Genomic DNA, 18009 nt, shown 5'->3' with positions numbered 1-18009 from the left:
ATCAAGTGCTCAATAAATATTTAAGGAGTTGGATAATTCTCTAATGTTTGTTAGGTATTAAAATGTTATCTTCTGGTCCACCTTTTCCCACAAGGCTTTCAAGAGAGTTAGATTCCTGTTTAAGTCACGTTTAAGATCATGTCCATTGAATTTCCCTGCTTACCAGCACGTCCCATCAAAGAAGAATATATTCCGTTTAGAATCATTTTCTCAGCTATCTATGCTGCTTTCTTTTTAAATCCTGTCAAGCCTTCCAAATTTTTTTGACAGAGATGGTTGTTTACTGTTTCTGGAATGTGTTTATTCATTTTTGAAAACTGAGGCATCTGCTTTATTTTGGTCTTTCATCTAATTCACTCGCAGCAACTGCAAGATCGCGCACACAGACGCATGTATTTCACTCCCACGGCATGTAAACAGTCTGGGTTGGTAAATTTGACCTCATTTGTTATTAGTATTAATAAAATAACAGTACTTTGCATTTGTAGAGTGCCTGGCCATTTGCAAAATGTTTTCCAGTACCTTACCTCCTCTGAACCTTGCTAGAAGCTCCATTTAACAAGCAGTGATTAGTATCTGTGTTTTTCAGTCGAGAAAACAGAAGCGTAGAGAGAGCGCACAGGGCTGGTCCCGGCGGAGGAACACTTGAACCCACGTCTGTGGGCACAACGGCCCGCGGCCTGGTCACCTAAGGCTGGAGGGGTGGTAGGTAGGGGGGAGGTGGGGGGGAGGTAGGGGGGTGCTGGGGGTGGGAGGGGAAGGCGGCCTCTCATTCCTTCTCTTCTTACTGGAGGAGAACAAACGCAAGGAGCGGCTTTGCGTTCTGTGCATTCCCCGCCTTTTGTCATTTTTCAACCTTTTTTCCTTCCAGCTTTTAAATACTGTATCTCTTTATTCTGAGCATCGCTTTGAAGTTAGAATTATGCTGGCGAGTGCGGTAGGGAGAGAAATGTGCACTCATCGTGTCACGCGTCGCACTCCGTGCTTTCCCACATTATGAGGTCACTGTCATCACCTGGCAACATAGATAACGTTTGTTATCCTCAGTTTTTACAGATGAGAAAGGAGGCTTGGAGATATACCCGGTTACTACCCAGCATGGTGTGCCTCTTCTCCCCCAAAATAGTCTGAATAAGGATTTCGAGTGGAAACATTTTCTGTTATTTTGTGCACAAATTAATTTTGTTTTGTTTTTTGCTTTAAAGGGGGGACTCCAAAGTTTTTCTTTTTTCTGTGATGTTTTCATGTTTAGAGCGAGTGATAGAGGTTTAGGAAGTTACGGGAAGTGTTCCTCTTTCCTTCTCCTGGTGTGTTTTTATGTGCTTTATGTCACTGTTAAAATGCATTGTTACCTAATGGGGTAGCACACACGTCCCTTTTATCTACATTTCATACCTGACAAAGAACTAGTTTCTGAGACAAGAGAACTAGTTTCTGAGTCCTTAGAGAGGAGAGACCCAGGGTGGGACCCGGGACAGGGGAGAGTTTAGGGTGAAAGGAAGGGCCCTGGGTGCCTCACAGAGGAACAGCAGTGAGGTGTGAGGCCCCCAAGGACAGGCTGTTGTCACACCCTCCACTTAGTCTCCCACTGGCGTGCAGCCAGTCATGGTGCTGCAGAAGTCAGTGGTGGGGACAGCGCTGTCTGTTTCAAGAGCTGGGCAACACACCCTCAGCCCTCTTCCGGTCCCAGGGAGGAGTGATGCTTTCTAGAGATAATAAGCATCTCTGTTTAAATTGAATTTCAATAACTCAAAACTGGGTGGTCTCATGATTACAAGGTGTTAAACGACAGCGACGTGAGGAGATGGTTTCTGTTATGACAGTGCGGACTCATAAAACAATCTCTTCTTTCCCCCACTTCCCAGACAATTGCAACACGACTTTCCCAGGGCCCGGATTTTCAGCACGGATGATTTTTTCTTCAGAGAAGATGGTGCCTATGAGTTCAATGCTGACTTCCTGGAGGAAGCCCATGAATGGAACCAGAAAAGAGGTGACACATTCCTTTCCAAACTCCTGGGAAATCCTATTGTGCACATAGATTGTAGCAGATTTAATAAGTTTTATCACAGGACTTTAATAAAAACTCGGCCATTTCCCTCCCAAACAGAATGTCAGATCATAACCTCCCTAGGTTCCAAGAAAAAGAAAATGATTGGTAATGGGTCCTGGAGTAGGTGGCATTAATGTCATGTAATGAGGATATACTGTAATAAAAAGGACAAGCTATGGTACGGTTCACTCACCCTTCTGTCTGATTGTTGCCTGTTGTTCACTGTTGTATAACATTGTGTTGCAGCAAGAAAAGCAATGAGGAATGGCATATCCCCCATAATTATTGATAATACCAACCTCCACGCCTGGGAAATGAAGCCCTATGCAGTCATGGTAGGAAAAGTATCATTCTGAATTTTCAGTTACAGGCATTGTGTGAGAAAGTTGAAACCTTTGTTCTTTCCTCTCTTTGTGATCTTCTCGACCTCGTCCTTCGCGCTGGTTCTCACAGGGAGGAGGCAAAGAGGTTGCATTTTCGTGTTTCCGTGCTGCTCAGTGGGTCCCATTTGCTGACCTGCTCATATCGCCTTGGGTACAATTCTTCAATTGTCCTTGGTCAGGTTTTGATAGCTCTTCTGTCTTGGTGGTTTTCCTAAGCGAAGGCCTAGGAGGGAGCGCCCCCTGCTGCCGCCGCTGAGCCGCCCGTGGCATCATGGGTAGCTGTCCCATGCTGGTGGGGTGGGTGTGCTGTGCAGTGTTGCTGCCCGGAGGCGGGGCGGCAAAGTCTAGTTTAAATACAGATTTAGGACTCACACCTTAACCCTACTAAGATACTCGAATACAAATGTAAATACACATACAAAGATAACAACTCAGCTCTCTCTTGTCAGGATAGGAAAGAGCAGTTAAGATGAGTACAACAGTGTGCACATTTTAAATTTTGAAATATGTATTTTTCCCCACGCATTTCATCTTTTATGCTAGGGTGTTTTCATTCCCTATCAGGTATAGGAAGGAGAAAAAAATGCAGACACATCCAGGGGCAGGAAGGAGACAGCTGAGTGTCTGTGGCTGTCACACCTGAGCCCCAAGATGGCTAATTGTCGGCTACGTATCTCCAAAACTGGGCTCATGGCAGTCTATTTTTGGCCTCCTTTTACATTTGGGACAAAATAACTTACATACAAGTGTGCTTTTCTCTAACTTACATTTTCATCAGTTTGACATAGGCCCAGATGGTGGGCCTTTGGGGAATGAAGGAAGGAGAGAGCACCAACCTTGAGGTTACTTCAGTTCATGGATGGAGGAGAGAAATGAGCAGGGACCCAAAGAGTCAAATTATTAAGGCACAACTCAAAACCAAGCAGTAGGTGGGACGGAAAGTGGCTTACGGGAGGTCATGTTACTTTTCATTTTCTGGAGATATACAATCTTTTCCAGCCATGCACAGCTGTTAATAAGACCCAGAAATGAGATATTTTCCATATGTGACATTTTAATCCTTCCCCAACTGGAAGTGTCCATCTAATGAATAAAGAGGAAATCTTTGTACTTAGCTCTTTTCATTGAACTTTCATTACTGAAAGTTCCATTTGAGATAAAAACATAGTAGTCAATTTAGGAATGCAAAGGCTATTTGGGTGTTTGCATGGAAACAGTAACAGTTTTCTAACCTGGGGGAGGCAGGGCACAGCTCAGCGGGCCACACCGCCCTGCCCTGCGCAGCTGGGAGAGTGGCTTTTGGAGGGAAGAGTAGGTACAGTATCCGGGAGTCACTTTTATTTCATCAGCTCTGTCCCTATGGCACTGTCAATCTCTAAGCTAAGGCATTGTGCAGACCTAAGCCTACGATAAAGCACAGAAGGGCCGCTGATGGGACATTTAAAGCGGGTTCAGCTGTCTATTTAAAAAAATTCCAAAACAAAGCACATTTATAATTTTCCTACATAGTAGAGAAAGTGGACCAAGATTTATTGTTGGGAACCATAATATCACCATAATGGCTAAGAATGGGAATGAATAACTGTATTTGTTAAGATAAACTAAGGCATTGGATTACTGGTAAACAAAGGGAATTTTAGAAAAGATTTGTAGTAAATGTTAAATGGCAGCATAAACATTCCCAAACATACATACCATGTCTTCAATGTTTTATGTACTTTTGAAAAATCAGGCACTTGAAAATAACTATGAAGTTATATTCCGAGAACCTGAGACTCGCTGGAAATTCAACGTGCAAGAGTTAGCCAGGTACTTCTTTGTTTTTCTAAGCTCCTCATTATGTATCCTGCTATTTTCAGGTATTTCAGACCGAGCAAAAGAATCTTTTCAGGCTGGAAATGGACATGGTAGTTTTCAGGCCAGAAATGGTAATTCTTGGAAATTGATAACTTTGGAATTATTAATGTGAAGACTTTAGTTTGGGGCCAGTTTTCTAATATAATGCTAAATGCTAAATCTTGGCTTGGACTTGGTCTTGTAAAAAGACACATTTAACATTCGGCTAAAATGGCTTCCTCGTTAATGAACATTTAAAAGCACTTTCTTCTGCATGGGACTGTGCACGGCAGTGGTGTTTTTGCATTTAGGCTAAACACAGATCTTTAGATGTTGAACAGTCTGTGGTTCATTTATGGCCCAAAGGCTGCTTCTAATTTATAAAGCAATAAATGTCCAAATAATACTAACTTGGTGATTGAATGCATGGGTTCTGATATGCGTTATCTGTGTTATCTGATAATGTGCAGTGATTTAAAGTAACCAGTGAGATCAGAATTTACTTTTTAGGAATAAGGCTAGTTCATCTTGTGGTTATAAGGAGACCAGACAGCCTGAGGTGGTTGTTAAAATCCTAGTTGGGGGCCGCCCCCTTTCTTTAGCTGGAATTGCTGTTAATTACATTTGACTTACAGCCCCAGTTGATTTTCATGCCCACAAGAAGTTAAGATTGTTTAAATAAGCATCTAGAAGTATCTAGGACCGACTTACATAAACCAATTATAGATATATGCATGCTTAATAGGCAAATAGCTAATAAAAAGATCTCATGTGTTCTTTTATGTCTTGAAGGACAGAATTGAGATTTCCAGAAACAAAGCATTTCTGACGCTTTAGCTCTTTGCAAGCCTCAGGGAGGTTTAGGGCGGCATGAAAAACAGGCGTGGAGCCCGAAAGAGAACTGCTTAACAAGACGTTATGCTTTTGTCTGTGAAATCCCGAGTAGGAAGTGCCTCTCTGTGTCATCCTACGACTTCTAAAGCACAAGTAACTCACCTGGGTAGACTGCCTTAACTAAACGTTTGCATTTTTTCCCCCATGTAGAAGAAACATTCACGGAGTCCCAAGAGAAAAAATACACCGAATGAAAGAACATTATGAACACGATGTTACCTTTCACAGTGTGCTCCACGCGGAAAAACCAAGCCGAATGAACAGAAACCAGGACAGGAGCCACGCCTCGCCGCCCAGCCGCGCCGGATACTGGAACTCCTGCGCCGAGTTCCCACCGCGGAGGGCGGCCGGCGGCTTCGCCCACGACGGCTCCTTTACCCGGAGGGGGCGGTGTCACCAGGGGTATTAGAGCCCCGGCTCACGGGCGTTCAGTTTTCCGAAGTCAGTTTTTACTTCAATTTTTGGTATTTATTCTTTGTTCGGTTTTAGTCAGAGCTCTAATGCCAGTGTACATAGTCGAGCCTGAACGTTTTTTGCGCAGAAGTCGTCCCGTTCACCGTCAGCAGGCGTTTGTTACCGTGATCCTATCTGCATGGTCTGAGGCTGGGAGTTCCCGAGGTTTGGTTCAACTCTCTCTCTCTCCGGGGAAAGAATTAATTTGAAGCTGAAACCCAAGAACGTAATGCGTTAGTCACGTAGGTTCACAAGTGAAGTCAAGTGTTTGTAGTATATGAGCTTCAGCACCACTTTCTCTGAAGTAATCTATTTTTCCAGGAACTCATCTCCATCAGGAAAGGTGGGGGAGGAGACGTGAGAGGTAGGAGAAGTTTTAGTGCCATTGCTACTTTTTAAATGTACGTATCCAAAAATGTGAGATGTGTGGCTGTAATGATACGGATTTTCCTTATGCTAGAAAGTATACATCTAACGGAATGTCCTACAAAGGAGACACTTTGGGAAGTTATTCCTTTATTCTAGTGACGTTATCATTGTTAAAAATGTCGACTCCTTCTTAATAGCTATACAAGCTACTGAGGAAAATCGGTGTCATTTGGTCACTATTTATAGTCTTGTGTTTTAACAACCACTTTATCGAACAGGATTAAACCTGAAACTTTTGGCTGTTGTGCTAATAGTGTAAATAAAACAAGCCTCCTTTATAAAACACCAATTTTAAAGAGGAATCATTAAGCAGTTTTTAAAATTCTGCTTCTAAATGTGTAATTAGTTGGCATCCCCAGTGTTTGGGAGTGCGAGAAATGAAATCCCAGGGTGTAGACAACAGAGGCATCTGCGAATCGTGCTCACCCTCAGATGGGCAGGCAGCCTTGGTGTTTTATGTGGCATTAGTTAAGACAGAGAAGTTCTACCACAGCTCTGGAATGTCCCTCTTATGCCAATACTGAATTTATGAATCCAAATTAAGTCTCAACAGGTTGCAATCAGATTAAATTGGTGTGAGACCGATAGGAAAGACCATGTAGGGTGTGTGCTTTATTTCTTGTTGGCCAACAGCTTCTCTCTAGTGTTCTGTGAAGTATTATTTTAAGTGTCTTCTATAATGGTGCTTTTATGGTTATTAAAAATTATATATGGTATTGCTTTACATGCATTTCTCATTGAATCTAAGCCTTTTTTTTGTTCAACAATATAAAAAAGTTAATTACCTAAATCCCACAGAATTCTACCATAGTAAGAAGTAGTTTTTTTATATCGTAAACTTTCCAATCTTCTTTAATAGGAGACATATAAGACAAAAGCAACCTTCTTTTTACTTGCTTATATAAATTACTTGCTCTGTGTACATCAGAAACTCTGTTACTGTAACGTTCCATTATCTGACTCCACTGACACCTACTCAACATCTTGATGACTACCAGCAAAGCATCTGTAATTTTTTTCTGCATTAACATTTAAAAAATTGGTATCTCCTTTAACAAAGTTTGGCTAATGAAACTAAACTTGAGTGAATTTGAATAAATGTAAGGTATTATTCGAGTTTTGCTAAATTCTGTGTGTCCACGCACCACCACGATAATCGTCTAATAACCATGACAGGCGCCACAGTAACTAACACCCCTGTGCAGGCCCAGGCCATCTGTTGTCCTGGTCAGTATGGCTGTTGCAGAATTCACTCACTCAGGGGGGCTGGACTCTGTTAGGACGTAGAGGGAACTGCCAGAGAGCCCAAACTGGAATTACCTTGCTTTGATTCCAGAGAAGCCAAAGGGGCAGGCTTCGAGTCCTCCTGATTCGTATCTGACTCTCTGCTTAGGAGTTTTGGTCCCTTGGCTGAGAGTCTGCTACGGAGCAGTGGCCCCAGGTTATAGATCCAGGCCCTTTATAGAGCTCAGGAGAATAGTTTTCCAGTCTACTTGACTCTTTCCGCCCCATGACTCCTGAAATACTTGGTATGGAAGCATAAACATAACTCATTAAATGCTACCAACTTTATTTATCCCACCTAGAAGCGACCTATTTTTTCTCTCAACTGACTTACACAATTTTTTGAACACTCAACAATGACATGCATTGTTTCGTGTTATTAACATTTGCATCGTTCAGAGCTGGCAGTGCTTTAGATACACAATAGGCTCTCACCGAGTGATTGTTAAGTAACACAAATTGCTTTTACCATCCGTCCCTTGTGCAGTGGACACTGTTGACTTTGTAATCATTGTCAATTTTTGGGATATGATATCCACATATAATCAAGCTTCATACCTTGCTCACATAGCTTAGCTGTATTATTTACAGTTTCTAAGGAGTGTGTGCATTAGACTTCTCTTTACTGGGTAGTCTAAATGGTAATGAAGAATGGAGGAGGTAACAGCAGTTAAGTTTTCCCAGGATAAAAAAAAAAGTTAAATTCTTACAATTCTTTCTGGTCATCTGAGACTCAAGTTTTATTCACTGTTCTAGAGTGGATCGCCAGGAAAAAGTTTAGAATGTGAAGACCAAATTGTTTTATGAACAAAATTTAAATTTCATTAATAAAATGGGCAGAACACTTAAGTTAAAAAGAATAGCAGAGGGAACAAGGCACATGAAACTCTTATTTCGTGTTAGAGAAAGAACTAGGTTATGAGGAACAAAGACCCAGGTAAAAAGGATGGACTTAAAAGTTTTTCCCTGAGGTAGCAGACATTAATTTTACAATGAACCTAGCACAGTGAATATACATTTGGTTGTAAACATCTTGAGTGATACAGGTATGTTTTGTACGTGATAGAAATTTGTTATAAAACCCAAAATCTGTAACTTCAACTTGTCTGAGAAACTATTTTGTTTGTTTTTTGTTTCTGGTTAATTGCCCAAAACTCCTGAATGGTTTTTTTTAAAATATAGAAATAAAGAAGAAATACATTTTTGTCCATGGTTAAAGGAAAAAGCAGAATGGAATATTTATTATGTTAATGACTTTTAGAGGAGAGAAAAATCATGGATCACAGGAAACAAACTGCTTTATAAAAGGGTATATTTTTGGCTTTGAAATGTGTTTATAGATTTGAAAACATGGTATTATATATAAATTTAAAACATATTGAAAGACTTATTTAAGAGCTTTTTCATGCTATTAGCTCCTGGTTAGAACTGCCTTTTCTTTTCTTTAAACATAAGAAAGTAACGAATGTGACTATCATCTTGAGTTGAACTGTTACCTTCTGCTGGGATGGCTGGGGCAAACGAGGCACACAGGGAGCCCCCGTGAGTCCTGTGACAGCGCTGAAACAAAGCAGGCAGCATTAGTGCCGATCTGAAGGAAAGACTGTCTCTTTAAGTTGCCAGGAGAAAGCGGCTGTGGAGCAACACGGAAACCCTGATTCAGAATGTTCGCTGGGCAGAGCCTTCAGAGCCCCGACTCCTTTACCAGCACACCTGGTTTCTTACATGTTTCTTCCCTTTGCCTGCAACCAGTTAACCTTCCAATAACTTAGCTCTCTCAATAATTGATTTTTTTAAAAGGTCATTTTATTAAAAAACAGAAACAAAATTAACACTGTGAAATCTGCTTCTGATTTAAAGTATTTGAAGTTTGATTGAAATACTTTAATTTCAGAGCTCACATTGGGATCATAGCAAGGAACGACAATGAGGGTTCTATTTTTCTTGTAGTCATGCTGACCTAAGGATGAACAATTGGTCGAAAGAAAACAGCATTGTCTTATCTCCCTCATCCTGTTTTTGGATCAGGACAGATCTGTAGCAGCACCGACACGTGCATTAAGGTGAACTGATTCATAGCAGGTTACCTCTAACAAAACCTAACACAGCAAGTACACTAAAAGGAATTACGTGAGTCAAAATAACTGTACTTAGAAACCTAGTTTCATTTAATTAAGCACACAATCTAAAAGAAAAAGGTATGTTTATTTCATTTGTAATCAAATCCAGTCATAAAGATTTTTTTTCTTGATTAATTAATAAATTACAGTTTTAAGAAACTTAACGGAAATAAAAGTGTATCAATACAGAAACAGGCAAAGAGTGTGCTTGTGACATGCGAGAGCTCAGGCAGATTTGGAACCATTTCATTTCTCCTCTCGTTTTGCAAATATGGAGGGACGTGCAGCTTGAAACTCTATGTGTGTTACAAACTGGAAAGGTTAAGAGTTAATAACTAATTTTCGTTTCTGTTGCCTTTGCGGTCTTACTTTTTATTGTACTCGTGTCCTGCACGTTCGTCTCCCGTTCCTCGGTACCAACTTGGGAATCCTCCTATGCTCTGACCAGAGGTGCAGAGTGGTGCCTTTTCGGTCCGAGATAATCTTTTGAACAGCTGGGAGCATTCCTGGTAGGTTCACTGAGATAGAAGTTGGTTTTCTCCCGTTGAACCAGATAATAGGGCCTGGGTATTTATCAGTGCAAGTTCTTCATCAGCTATTGAATCACTTTCCAAAAGAGAAATGTCATGACATTTTTCAAGTGGAGTCGGCTGAGGAGAATTCAATTCTTTTTTCTTTATAGGTGTTTCATATTTGGTGCCACAACTCCGTGGAGGCTGAAATGCCTTCTGTGCAGCTGGCGAGACAAAGGTACAGATGGGACTGACAGGTGGAGGCAAAGGCAGCCTACTCAAGAAATCCAAGGCTCTTCTCTTCTTGCCGCTTTTTGGGTCATCAGTCTCTTTCTCCTCTTTACAACATGACTTCGAAGTCATGTGGGCTGATACAGGTGTGGAAACAGACTTCCCTTTTGGCTTACAAAGTGATAAAGGACTCTGATAGTTCATCTCATTGTTGGGAGAAGGCATCTAACGAAAAACAAATTCAAAAGTACATATATAATTATGTGCTAAAATATAAAACATCAAATTAGCTTTTCATTAAAAATGTTTAAACATACAAATACCACACACATTCTCATTCCCCTAATGGCTAATATAGGTCAGGTGATTTCATGAGACATTCATATCACTATTCTTATTCCCCCAGAAGGAAATAATTGTGCAGAAGAGGATATAAAAATGACATGAAAAGATGGATGAAGACTAATCATAGTAAAAGACAAGAAAAGGAGGTAGGGGATATAAGTAACGCTTTAATATTTTATTTCTTTTTACTAACAGGTTAAATACAGGTAACCATTTTAAGAACACAGACTGCCTGGGTTCTAATACCTACTTTTGTAACTTCGTTACATTAGGCAGTTGCTTGCCCTCTATGTACCATAGTTCCCTCATCTGTAAAATGGAGATAATAATTTTATTTCATAGGCTTGTGGTGAAGGTAATGAATTAATATAGACACACTTAGCAAGTGTCAGCTACTTAAGAATTAGTCATTGGCCAATATTACAGACTTTAACTTGATTTGCATTTATTGTGATATAAAGAGTTACATCAAACTGAGCTTAGAAACAACCCTAATTGTACAGAATAGCCCTCTGAGCAAAAAGAACGGGAAAGAAGTCTTTTCTATCACATGTACTTGAAGTGCTCAAAATGGAAAGCACCTGTTGTAAAATTTGCCCCCTGAAAGTGTTATATTCTGTCTTTTTTATTTTTTTCCCCCTTCTTCCGCCTCCCCCCTCTGATTCAAGCCATTGTTTCTCAGTCTAGTTTTGCAGGACACAGCTCCCTGGCCCGTGCTGGTATTATGAGCTGAGGCAGTCGGTTGCCAGTCTTTGGGTGGCTGCTCACAGAGACACACAACAGCTGGACTCAGCAGCCCACACCAACCTCCAGCTGTTCACGGCAGCCCAGCTCCAGGGAGAGCCATTATTCATAATCTTAGCTGTAGAGGGCGAAGCTCACTGGCCCATGTGGGAATCCAACCAGCGACCTCGGTGTTAGGAGCATGGCGCTCCAACTGCCTGAGCCACCGGGCCAGCCTTTAATAAATAAGATATAATTTCCAGCAAACCTATACCTATAGGAGCCATAGAACAATAAACCACACTTTCTAATTCAGTTAAATTACATTTTACCATGCTTACTAGGTGTATACTAGAATACACTGCTGCCTTCATATACAGTACCTATAAAATTCCTTACATTTATATTAACTTACCAGAAGCTTACTTCCTGCACCAAGGACTGCCTGGAAGGCGTGCGGCGCTGAGGGACAGTCTTTAGTCGGGGTGAACCACCTGGCATTGTTTGCATTAAGTATAAGCATAAGCTTGTGTTCTGCATCATTGCAAAATATATCAATGTTCTAAGAAAATAAATTGGGAAAGTTGTTTTGTAAAACGCAAATCTACACATTCGGTTGTTAGAGTTTACCTTTAAAAGCAGAACTACAATATTCAGATCAGAAGAAAAGAATGAGTCACCCCAAATTTAACAGTAACTGTCAAACAATATGTCAATGCAAACATGCAAAACCAACATCAGTGATTCAGGGAGCTTAACTGTTGGAGGGAGAAAGGGAGTGTGTGTGTATGTCAGGGGAGGAAAGAGCTGTAAGAGACCTTAGCAAGGTGTCATACATGACACCGGACTGGAGATGGAAGACTGGATGAGGCTCCAGTTCCAGCTCCATTTACCACTAATACCTGTAAACCATCCAGTATCTACAGAGAGATCCTTGTGTTAGGAATAAAATGAGAGAACGGCCTCACATCTGTTTGAAGGATTAATTGAAACAACGTATAGGTTAAACCACATGAAACTGTTGTTTCAGAAGTCATGAAGGGTCCAATTCCAGCAAATACGGTTTAACCTAATTCATGAAAGTATTTTGTAGAACTTGAAAATGCTACGTAAATGACAGTGGTCTCTGAACTGCCCTTGTATGGTCTCAGGAGAACCTGGAAGGTAGATAGCAGGTTCTCTGTATGGGAGCCAAATAATGAAGGGAACCCCCACCCCCAATTAGAAACTGGATAAATCAGGTGTTTCTTTTCAATGTGTGAACTGAATCTTCAGGTAAATATTACCCACACTTCCTTTATCCAGCTACCTATGTCCCATGCTTTTAAAATAGGATTTTATATAAATTTTGAGTAACATTTCAAATATTAAACTACAGAACGAAGAGGCTTATCTTTTGTAGATTATTAATTAGCAATTTATATAATGCAGAATTTTGCAGGGAGGCAGCATTGCATAGTAGTTAAGAGTATGGGCTCTGCATGCACACAGTGTAAGTGTGAATCCTGGTCCCACCCATGTGGCTGTGTGACAGCCTCTCTCCATCAACAGAATGGAGAAGCAGCTCCCTGCTCGTTGGCTCCAGGTTAGGACAGGGTGGGACGCCCAGCGCTCAACAAACCTGAGCTAATACTATTTCTTACATGATGTACATCCAGATTTAAGCAAAAATGCATGTGATCCAGGGAAAATAATTTCAGTGTTTTCCTATTTGGGATTATTTCAAATCAAAGACAGGTATAAACTGTATAAAATACTAGACATGGAGTTTAAAATGAAAGTCTGGAGTCTGCTTATTGTTAACTAATTACACTGCCAACTGCTATGGACCACAGGGAACTCACATTATTCTCGTTACCAATTTTCCGTTTGCCACATGGCCTGGAGCTCCAACCTCCTCTTTGTCACTCCCCCCTAACTTGGTTCTTTCCATTTAGGTCACTCTTTTCTCCCTGGTCGCTGTCATTCCCCACCTCTTCGGGGTCATGAGCAATGAATATACGACAGACACTCACCTGACATCATATCTCAATATCCAATTTTCATAAAAACTGCCACTCCTTTTATATTTGACTCTCAAAATAGGAAAATACCAAAATGTGTGGAAATGCTCAAAACTAATTTTACCTCAATAGTATTTCTCATTTTGTGGAATGTCCCTTGAAAATGGCCCTCTTTTGGACTGGCAGAAAAAATGGAAAAATCTCCAGCAAATAAAGTAGGAATTCCTGATCTGGATTCTGGTCGCCACTGGAGGTTGCTTGCAGCAATTAACGCGTGAGGTTTAATAATGTCTTCATTAAGATCTCCCCAACACTTTATGGCCAACAAGTTATGGCATTCATCTGACAAATAGACCAATGGAGCAAGACCTACAGTGAAAGAAACAAAAAGCAAAAACTCCACTTCATTGTGTTAGATAAATTAAAAAATGCAAAGAACCTCTTATATGCCTATTTATTTTGGTATGTTAATGGTGAAAACAAATTAACTAAATTTAAAGACTTAGGATTTCCAGAGTGACCTGTTGCTTCCAGTGCTAAAATTTCAACGCCAACATGACACACACCCCGCTCCTGAGGAAGGAGGCAGGCACAGCAGTGAGGGGAATACCTAGTGGTGCCTCCCTCCAGCGAGAAGCTTGGTAATACCTGGCAAAGCGACATACACACTTACCTTTTCACCTGCAGTCCCACTTTTGGGACTGTGCTCTGAAGATATACTTCCAATAATAGCAAAATACATATGGACAGGTTGATGAAAACACGTGTATGATGATGAAAACACATATCCAGCTACGCTCCTGGGTAGTAGCTAATATGAGCTGCTTTCGATAGTTGGTAATTACACAGGAGAGTAGCTGGATACACTATGGAACAGCTACACAATGGTGTACTATGCAGCTGTCCAGGAGGATAGTCGCTGTCAGGTGACCCAAACATACTGTTAGGTGAAAGAGAAAAGCACAGAGAAAGACTCGAGTTTATTACCCTTCCTATAAGGAAGGAAGAAGGGGATACAAGGAAATATACCCCTACCTGTCCCTCCATGCAAAACAAGCGCAGGAAGGATAAACCAGAAAGTACAGGGAGTGGTATGTGTGGGGAAGAGGAGAGCATCGGGCAGCAAGCACGACGTGGGAGTGTCACTTCTCGGAGTTTCTGTGTCACTCTTAGAACCACAGTGGTATTTCTCATACCTGTCACATGTCCCCCAAACAAAACCGACCAGTTACGAGGAACTCCAGGTTGGGACATCAGCACATTTCCTGGTGTTTCTGCCTGAAATGCCCCACGAGCAGTGATGCCCCATAGGAACAAGCACATCTAGCGATCAGACCTTGGTTCTAAACACAACTTTCTCCAAAACAAAGGATCCAGGGTTCCTTGGAGAAGTACAGCAGGTCCTCAAATGACATCATGTTGTTCAATGTTGTTTCGTTATGACATTGATGAGATGCTTTAGGAGCTCAACTCTTGTTTATATCAACTCACCTGTGGTAAAACTGGCGTCATTACACGCTGCTTCCCTAAAAGTGCAGAACCAATCGATGTTAAGGGGGGACTTAGGGAGCTGCATCCTGGACAGGGACAGGGAACTTGTAGGAAGCAAGAACACAGGAGTCAACCGGAAAAAGCTCCTGAGGGCCCCAAACTGAAACAGCAGGAGCCACAAAATAATGAAGATACTGAATGTTAACCCACAGAATAAAACAAGTATTTGTAAATCCATACTGATATAAATCAAATAAATACATGTGGGAAAAAGGGACAGTCCTTCCTTGAGTAGAATTCCACTGAGTTCCAGTGAATGTGGAAGGAAAGAAGAAAAGAGAAAATCATCTTTAGGCAAACCCCACAGTAAGAATAGTTGCCAACAAAATCATGGTGGATGCTGACATTAATAGGGGAGAGTCTGTGGTGAAGTAGAATTTGCAGAATTTCAAAGAATCTTCTCCCAGACACTTATTGACAACAACGGGGAAGATGGTGATTTTACAGAGAAGAAACCTAGCAGATACCACCCAGCCCAGTAAGCAAGGTGCCATTACAGTAATAAGGAAGGTCAATCTCGCGGACCCCTTGATATGATGTACAGATAAGGACATCATTCCCGTGGTAATTGTGCCGAAAATGCACAACTCCAGTCATGAGAATACATCAATTTTGTAGCATTTCCCTCATTTTGGGTTTGTCTGATTGTGCAAATGGTGACAAGTGGAAAAAGTTTCTAGAGTAACACACAGAATGCTGGTGGCTGAGCAAGAGGATGAGAAGAAAATTATTTTGCAGCTTCGGAGTCTGAACTTCCACAGAATTCTTTGTATTGTTTTAATTCTCTTTAGAAAACTTTATGGAAACGATAAAGTACTAGCATTTTCTAGAACCACCTTCACAGACGCCACCTGTAGTGGGTGTTGTGGTCTGTACAGGCCATCACTGTCTGACACCCCGGTTCTGGGGAGCGCTGGCTTTTGGCAGCTCAGCCTGAGTTCCTTGCTGGGCTGCCCTTAGCCCCAGGGGCCCTGAGTTGCCCGGGGTGACGCCCAGCTCTGCAGGCTCACTCCCAGGGCCTCCCTCTGCTCCTGCCCAGCATGCTCCTGAGGGCACTTCCCAGTAAACCTGCATGGAAATCTCTGAGACTGTTTCCCAGGGAATCAACTTGAGAAGTGATCTCATTTAATTCATTTTATGTGAGAGGGTTTCTGTAATGTCATAATGAAACAGACTGAAAATAGAGAAGACACTGTTTTAAGCCCAGCTCTCCAATGTTGGGCTTGGTATTGGTTTGGCAGCATGAGGTGTAAGAAAAAACATGTAAGCTATAGGGCCTGAAAGAATGGGTTTAAGTCCCTTTAGAGAACTGTGACATTGGGCAGGTCGGTTAACCTGTCCCAGCTCTGGCTGCCCGTCTGCACGGTGGGATCACAACAGCAAAGCAAGTGTTGACATGAGGACGTCATAAACTGTGCCCCCCTGACGTTGTCAATGGTCCCCTTGCCCCCATTACAGCAGAGGTGGGATAGAAAGAAGGTAAAACGAGACCACGTTATCAGTGTGCTTGGGAGGAGGTTCAGAGAGGACCATGGGATGCGTGCTCACAGACACACACAGACATAGACACACAGACACACACACACAGAGTGCTGCAAGCTGGAGAAGGAAGTTCTCATTCAGGCTGTGAGCTCTGCTAGGGAGGTGCCATGGGGCGGAATAAGGGGGAGAATTCACCCAGAGGGGGGGCCAGAGGGCATTCTACGCACAGTGAACGAATATTCAAAGGTAGGAAGTGCACTCTGTCACAGTGTGTCTGGATTATGAAACTAAAGTTTAGCTGAGGTGTGGGGTGGTGGTTTAAGGCAGGAAGTTGGACAGGTTTCCAGGCATAGAAAGTAGTTTGGGTTTCAGCTTCTAAGGGACAGGGAACCACGAAAGATTCTAAGCTGGGAAACACGATTAGATTTGGGTGTTAGATAACTTTAACATCAAACTAAATTAAAAAAGAATGTTCACTAAAAGCATACAAATGAGGAATATGCTGATATAAAATTTAAAACTTGGTGACGAAGGAAAGCAGCAGGAGACTGGATAGAGCCAAGCAAGCACAGAAGACTCAGCTTTGAATCCCGTATCTCAAACTGGTGAAATAACACGCATTTTGAGAATCCTGTTATCCTTACACCTGAAGAAAAGCAAATAGAATGGGTATCCTTACCCCTTTCCTCTTCTGATGAGAAATAATGAAAATGGCGGCAGGGAGAAGCAGGTGACCAGGACTGACTGACAGAAGTGAACGGTCCAGGTTCCAAGGTGTGATGGGCTGAATTGTGTCCCCCCAAATGATGCCGAAGTCCTAACCCCAGAACCTGTGATGTGACCTTATTTGGAAATAAGATCTTTGCAGATGTAATCAAGTTAAGATGATGCCATTAGGGTGGGACCTAATCCAATGTCCTTGTAAGAAGGGGACATTTGGAGACAGACATGCACACAGAGAAAACACCATCTGAAGATGAAGTGGGACACTGGGGTGACACAGCTACCAGCCAAAGCCTGCCAGGAGCTGGGAGAGCCGCCGGACTACATTCTCCCTCACGGCCGCAGAAGGAACAACCTGCCCACATCTGGACCTTGGACATCTGGCTTCCAGAACTGGGAGACAACAAAGTTCTGTTGTGTGAGCCCCCAGTTTGCAGGACTTTGCTACAGCAGCCCTAGCAAAGTCATTCACAGGGTTACTGAACTAGGGAAAGTGACTGAGAAGAGACATCTTCTAGGGATATGAAATAATGGATAGAAACTCGAATACCCGGCCGTCACACAGTAACTGAGAGCAGGAAAACATTGGTTTTGGACACAATCGAGAAAGAGTCAAGAACTACACGGGGTCCTGGCAGGTCGCTTCACTTTTCCTCTCCTACACGCCTGACCTGACCATCACCACGTGACTTGGGACCATTAGCCCTGATGTCATGTCCTTCTCCACAAGAAGCCCAGGCCGTCCATATTCCCGGACAATCTCCAAAAGCTCTGCACGCTGCCCTGACACCATCTCCCACCTCTCCCTGTCTCTTGGAATCCTCCACTGGATCCTCTGGAACTTAGCAAAACCTCAGCACTCTCCACGTTCCAGAACTGCTCTTTACTGTCCTGCTGGAACATGCCCAGCCTTTGTCTGATGCCACAGCTGCCCTGCAGACTGTGCTCCTGGAGCTCAAGGTGGGTGGGTGTTTTCCTTGCTCCTCG

The 18009-nt window shown here is 42.2% G+C and overlaps 3 protein-coding genes across 14 annotated transcripts in view; 2 read left to right on the top strand and 1 right to left on the bottom strand.

The window, feature by feature from the left end:
* The window catches only part of N4BP2L2 (NEDD4 binding protein 2 like 2), a 99991-nt gene extending 97998 nt beyond the window's left edge, over window positions 1-1993 (top strand). Inside the window, exon 8 of the mRNA XM_074330093.1 lies at window positions 1866-1993. The gene's annotated coding sequence lies outside the window, so the exon portion shown is untranslated. The remainder of the gene's footprint in view (window positions 1-1865) is intronic.
* The window catches only part of N4BP2L1 (NEDD4 binding protein 2 like 1), a 31604-nt gene extending 17895 nt beyond the window's left edge, over window positions 1-13709 (top strand). Inside the window, exons 2-10 of one of the 12 annotated variants that reach the window (XR_012495622.1) lie at window positions 1866-1993; window positions 2300-2388; window positions 2507-2587; window positions 4169-4245; window positions 5317-5983; window positions 9283-9395; window positions 9901-9961; window positions 10135-10686; window positions 11223-13709. Coding sequence is in view for 7 of the 12 variants with exons in the window: in XM_074330102.1 (XP_074186203.1) it covers window positions 1866-1993; window positions 2300-2388; window positions 2507-2587; window positions 4169-4245; window positions 5317-5575 (634 nt within the window). In the remaining 5 variants the exon portion in view is untranslated. Of the gene's footprint in view, window positions 1-1865; window positions 1994-2299; window positions 2389-2506; window positions 2588-4168; window positions 4365-5316; window positions 7711-9282; window positions 9396-9900; window positions 9962-10134; window positions 10687-11222 lie in introns of those variants that run through there. The other 11 variants (XR_012495626.1, XR_012495623.1, XR_012495624.1 and 8 more) reach the window with 11 other exon arrangements.
* Window positions 9476-18009, bottom strand: part of BRCA2 (BRCA2 DNA repair associated) — a 56030-nt gene continuing 47496 nt past the window's right edge. The window contains exons 25-27 of the mRNA XM_019749583.2: window positions 13391-13635; window positions 11679-11825; window positions 9476-10420 (exon numbers count right to left, since the gene is read on the bottom strand). Coding sequence (XP_019605142.2) covers window positions 9968-10420; window positions 11679-11825; window positions 13391-13635 — 845 coding nt within the window. The 3' untranslated portion in view covers window positions 9476-9967. The remainder of the gene's footprint in view (window positions 10421-11678; window positions 11826-13390; window positions 13636-18009) is intronic.

This window comes from Rhinolophus sinicus, linkage group LG04 (assembly GCF_036562045.2).
Source record: "Rhinolophus sinicus isolate RSC01 linkage group LG04, ASM3656204v1, whole genome shotgun sequence".
In the NCBI taxonomy this organism is placed as follows: domain Eukaryota; kingdom Metazoa; phylum Chordata; class Mammalia; order Chiroptera; family Rhinolophidae; genus Rhinolophus; species Rhinolophus sinicus.
This window is presented reverse-complemented; position numbering and strand designations above follow the sequence as displayed.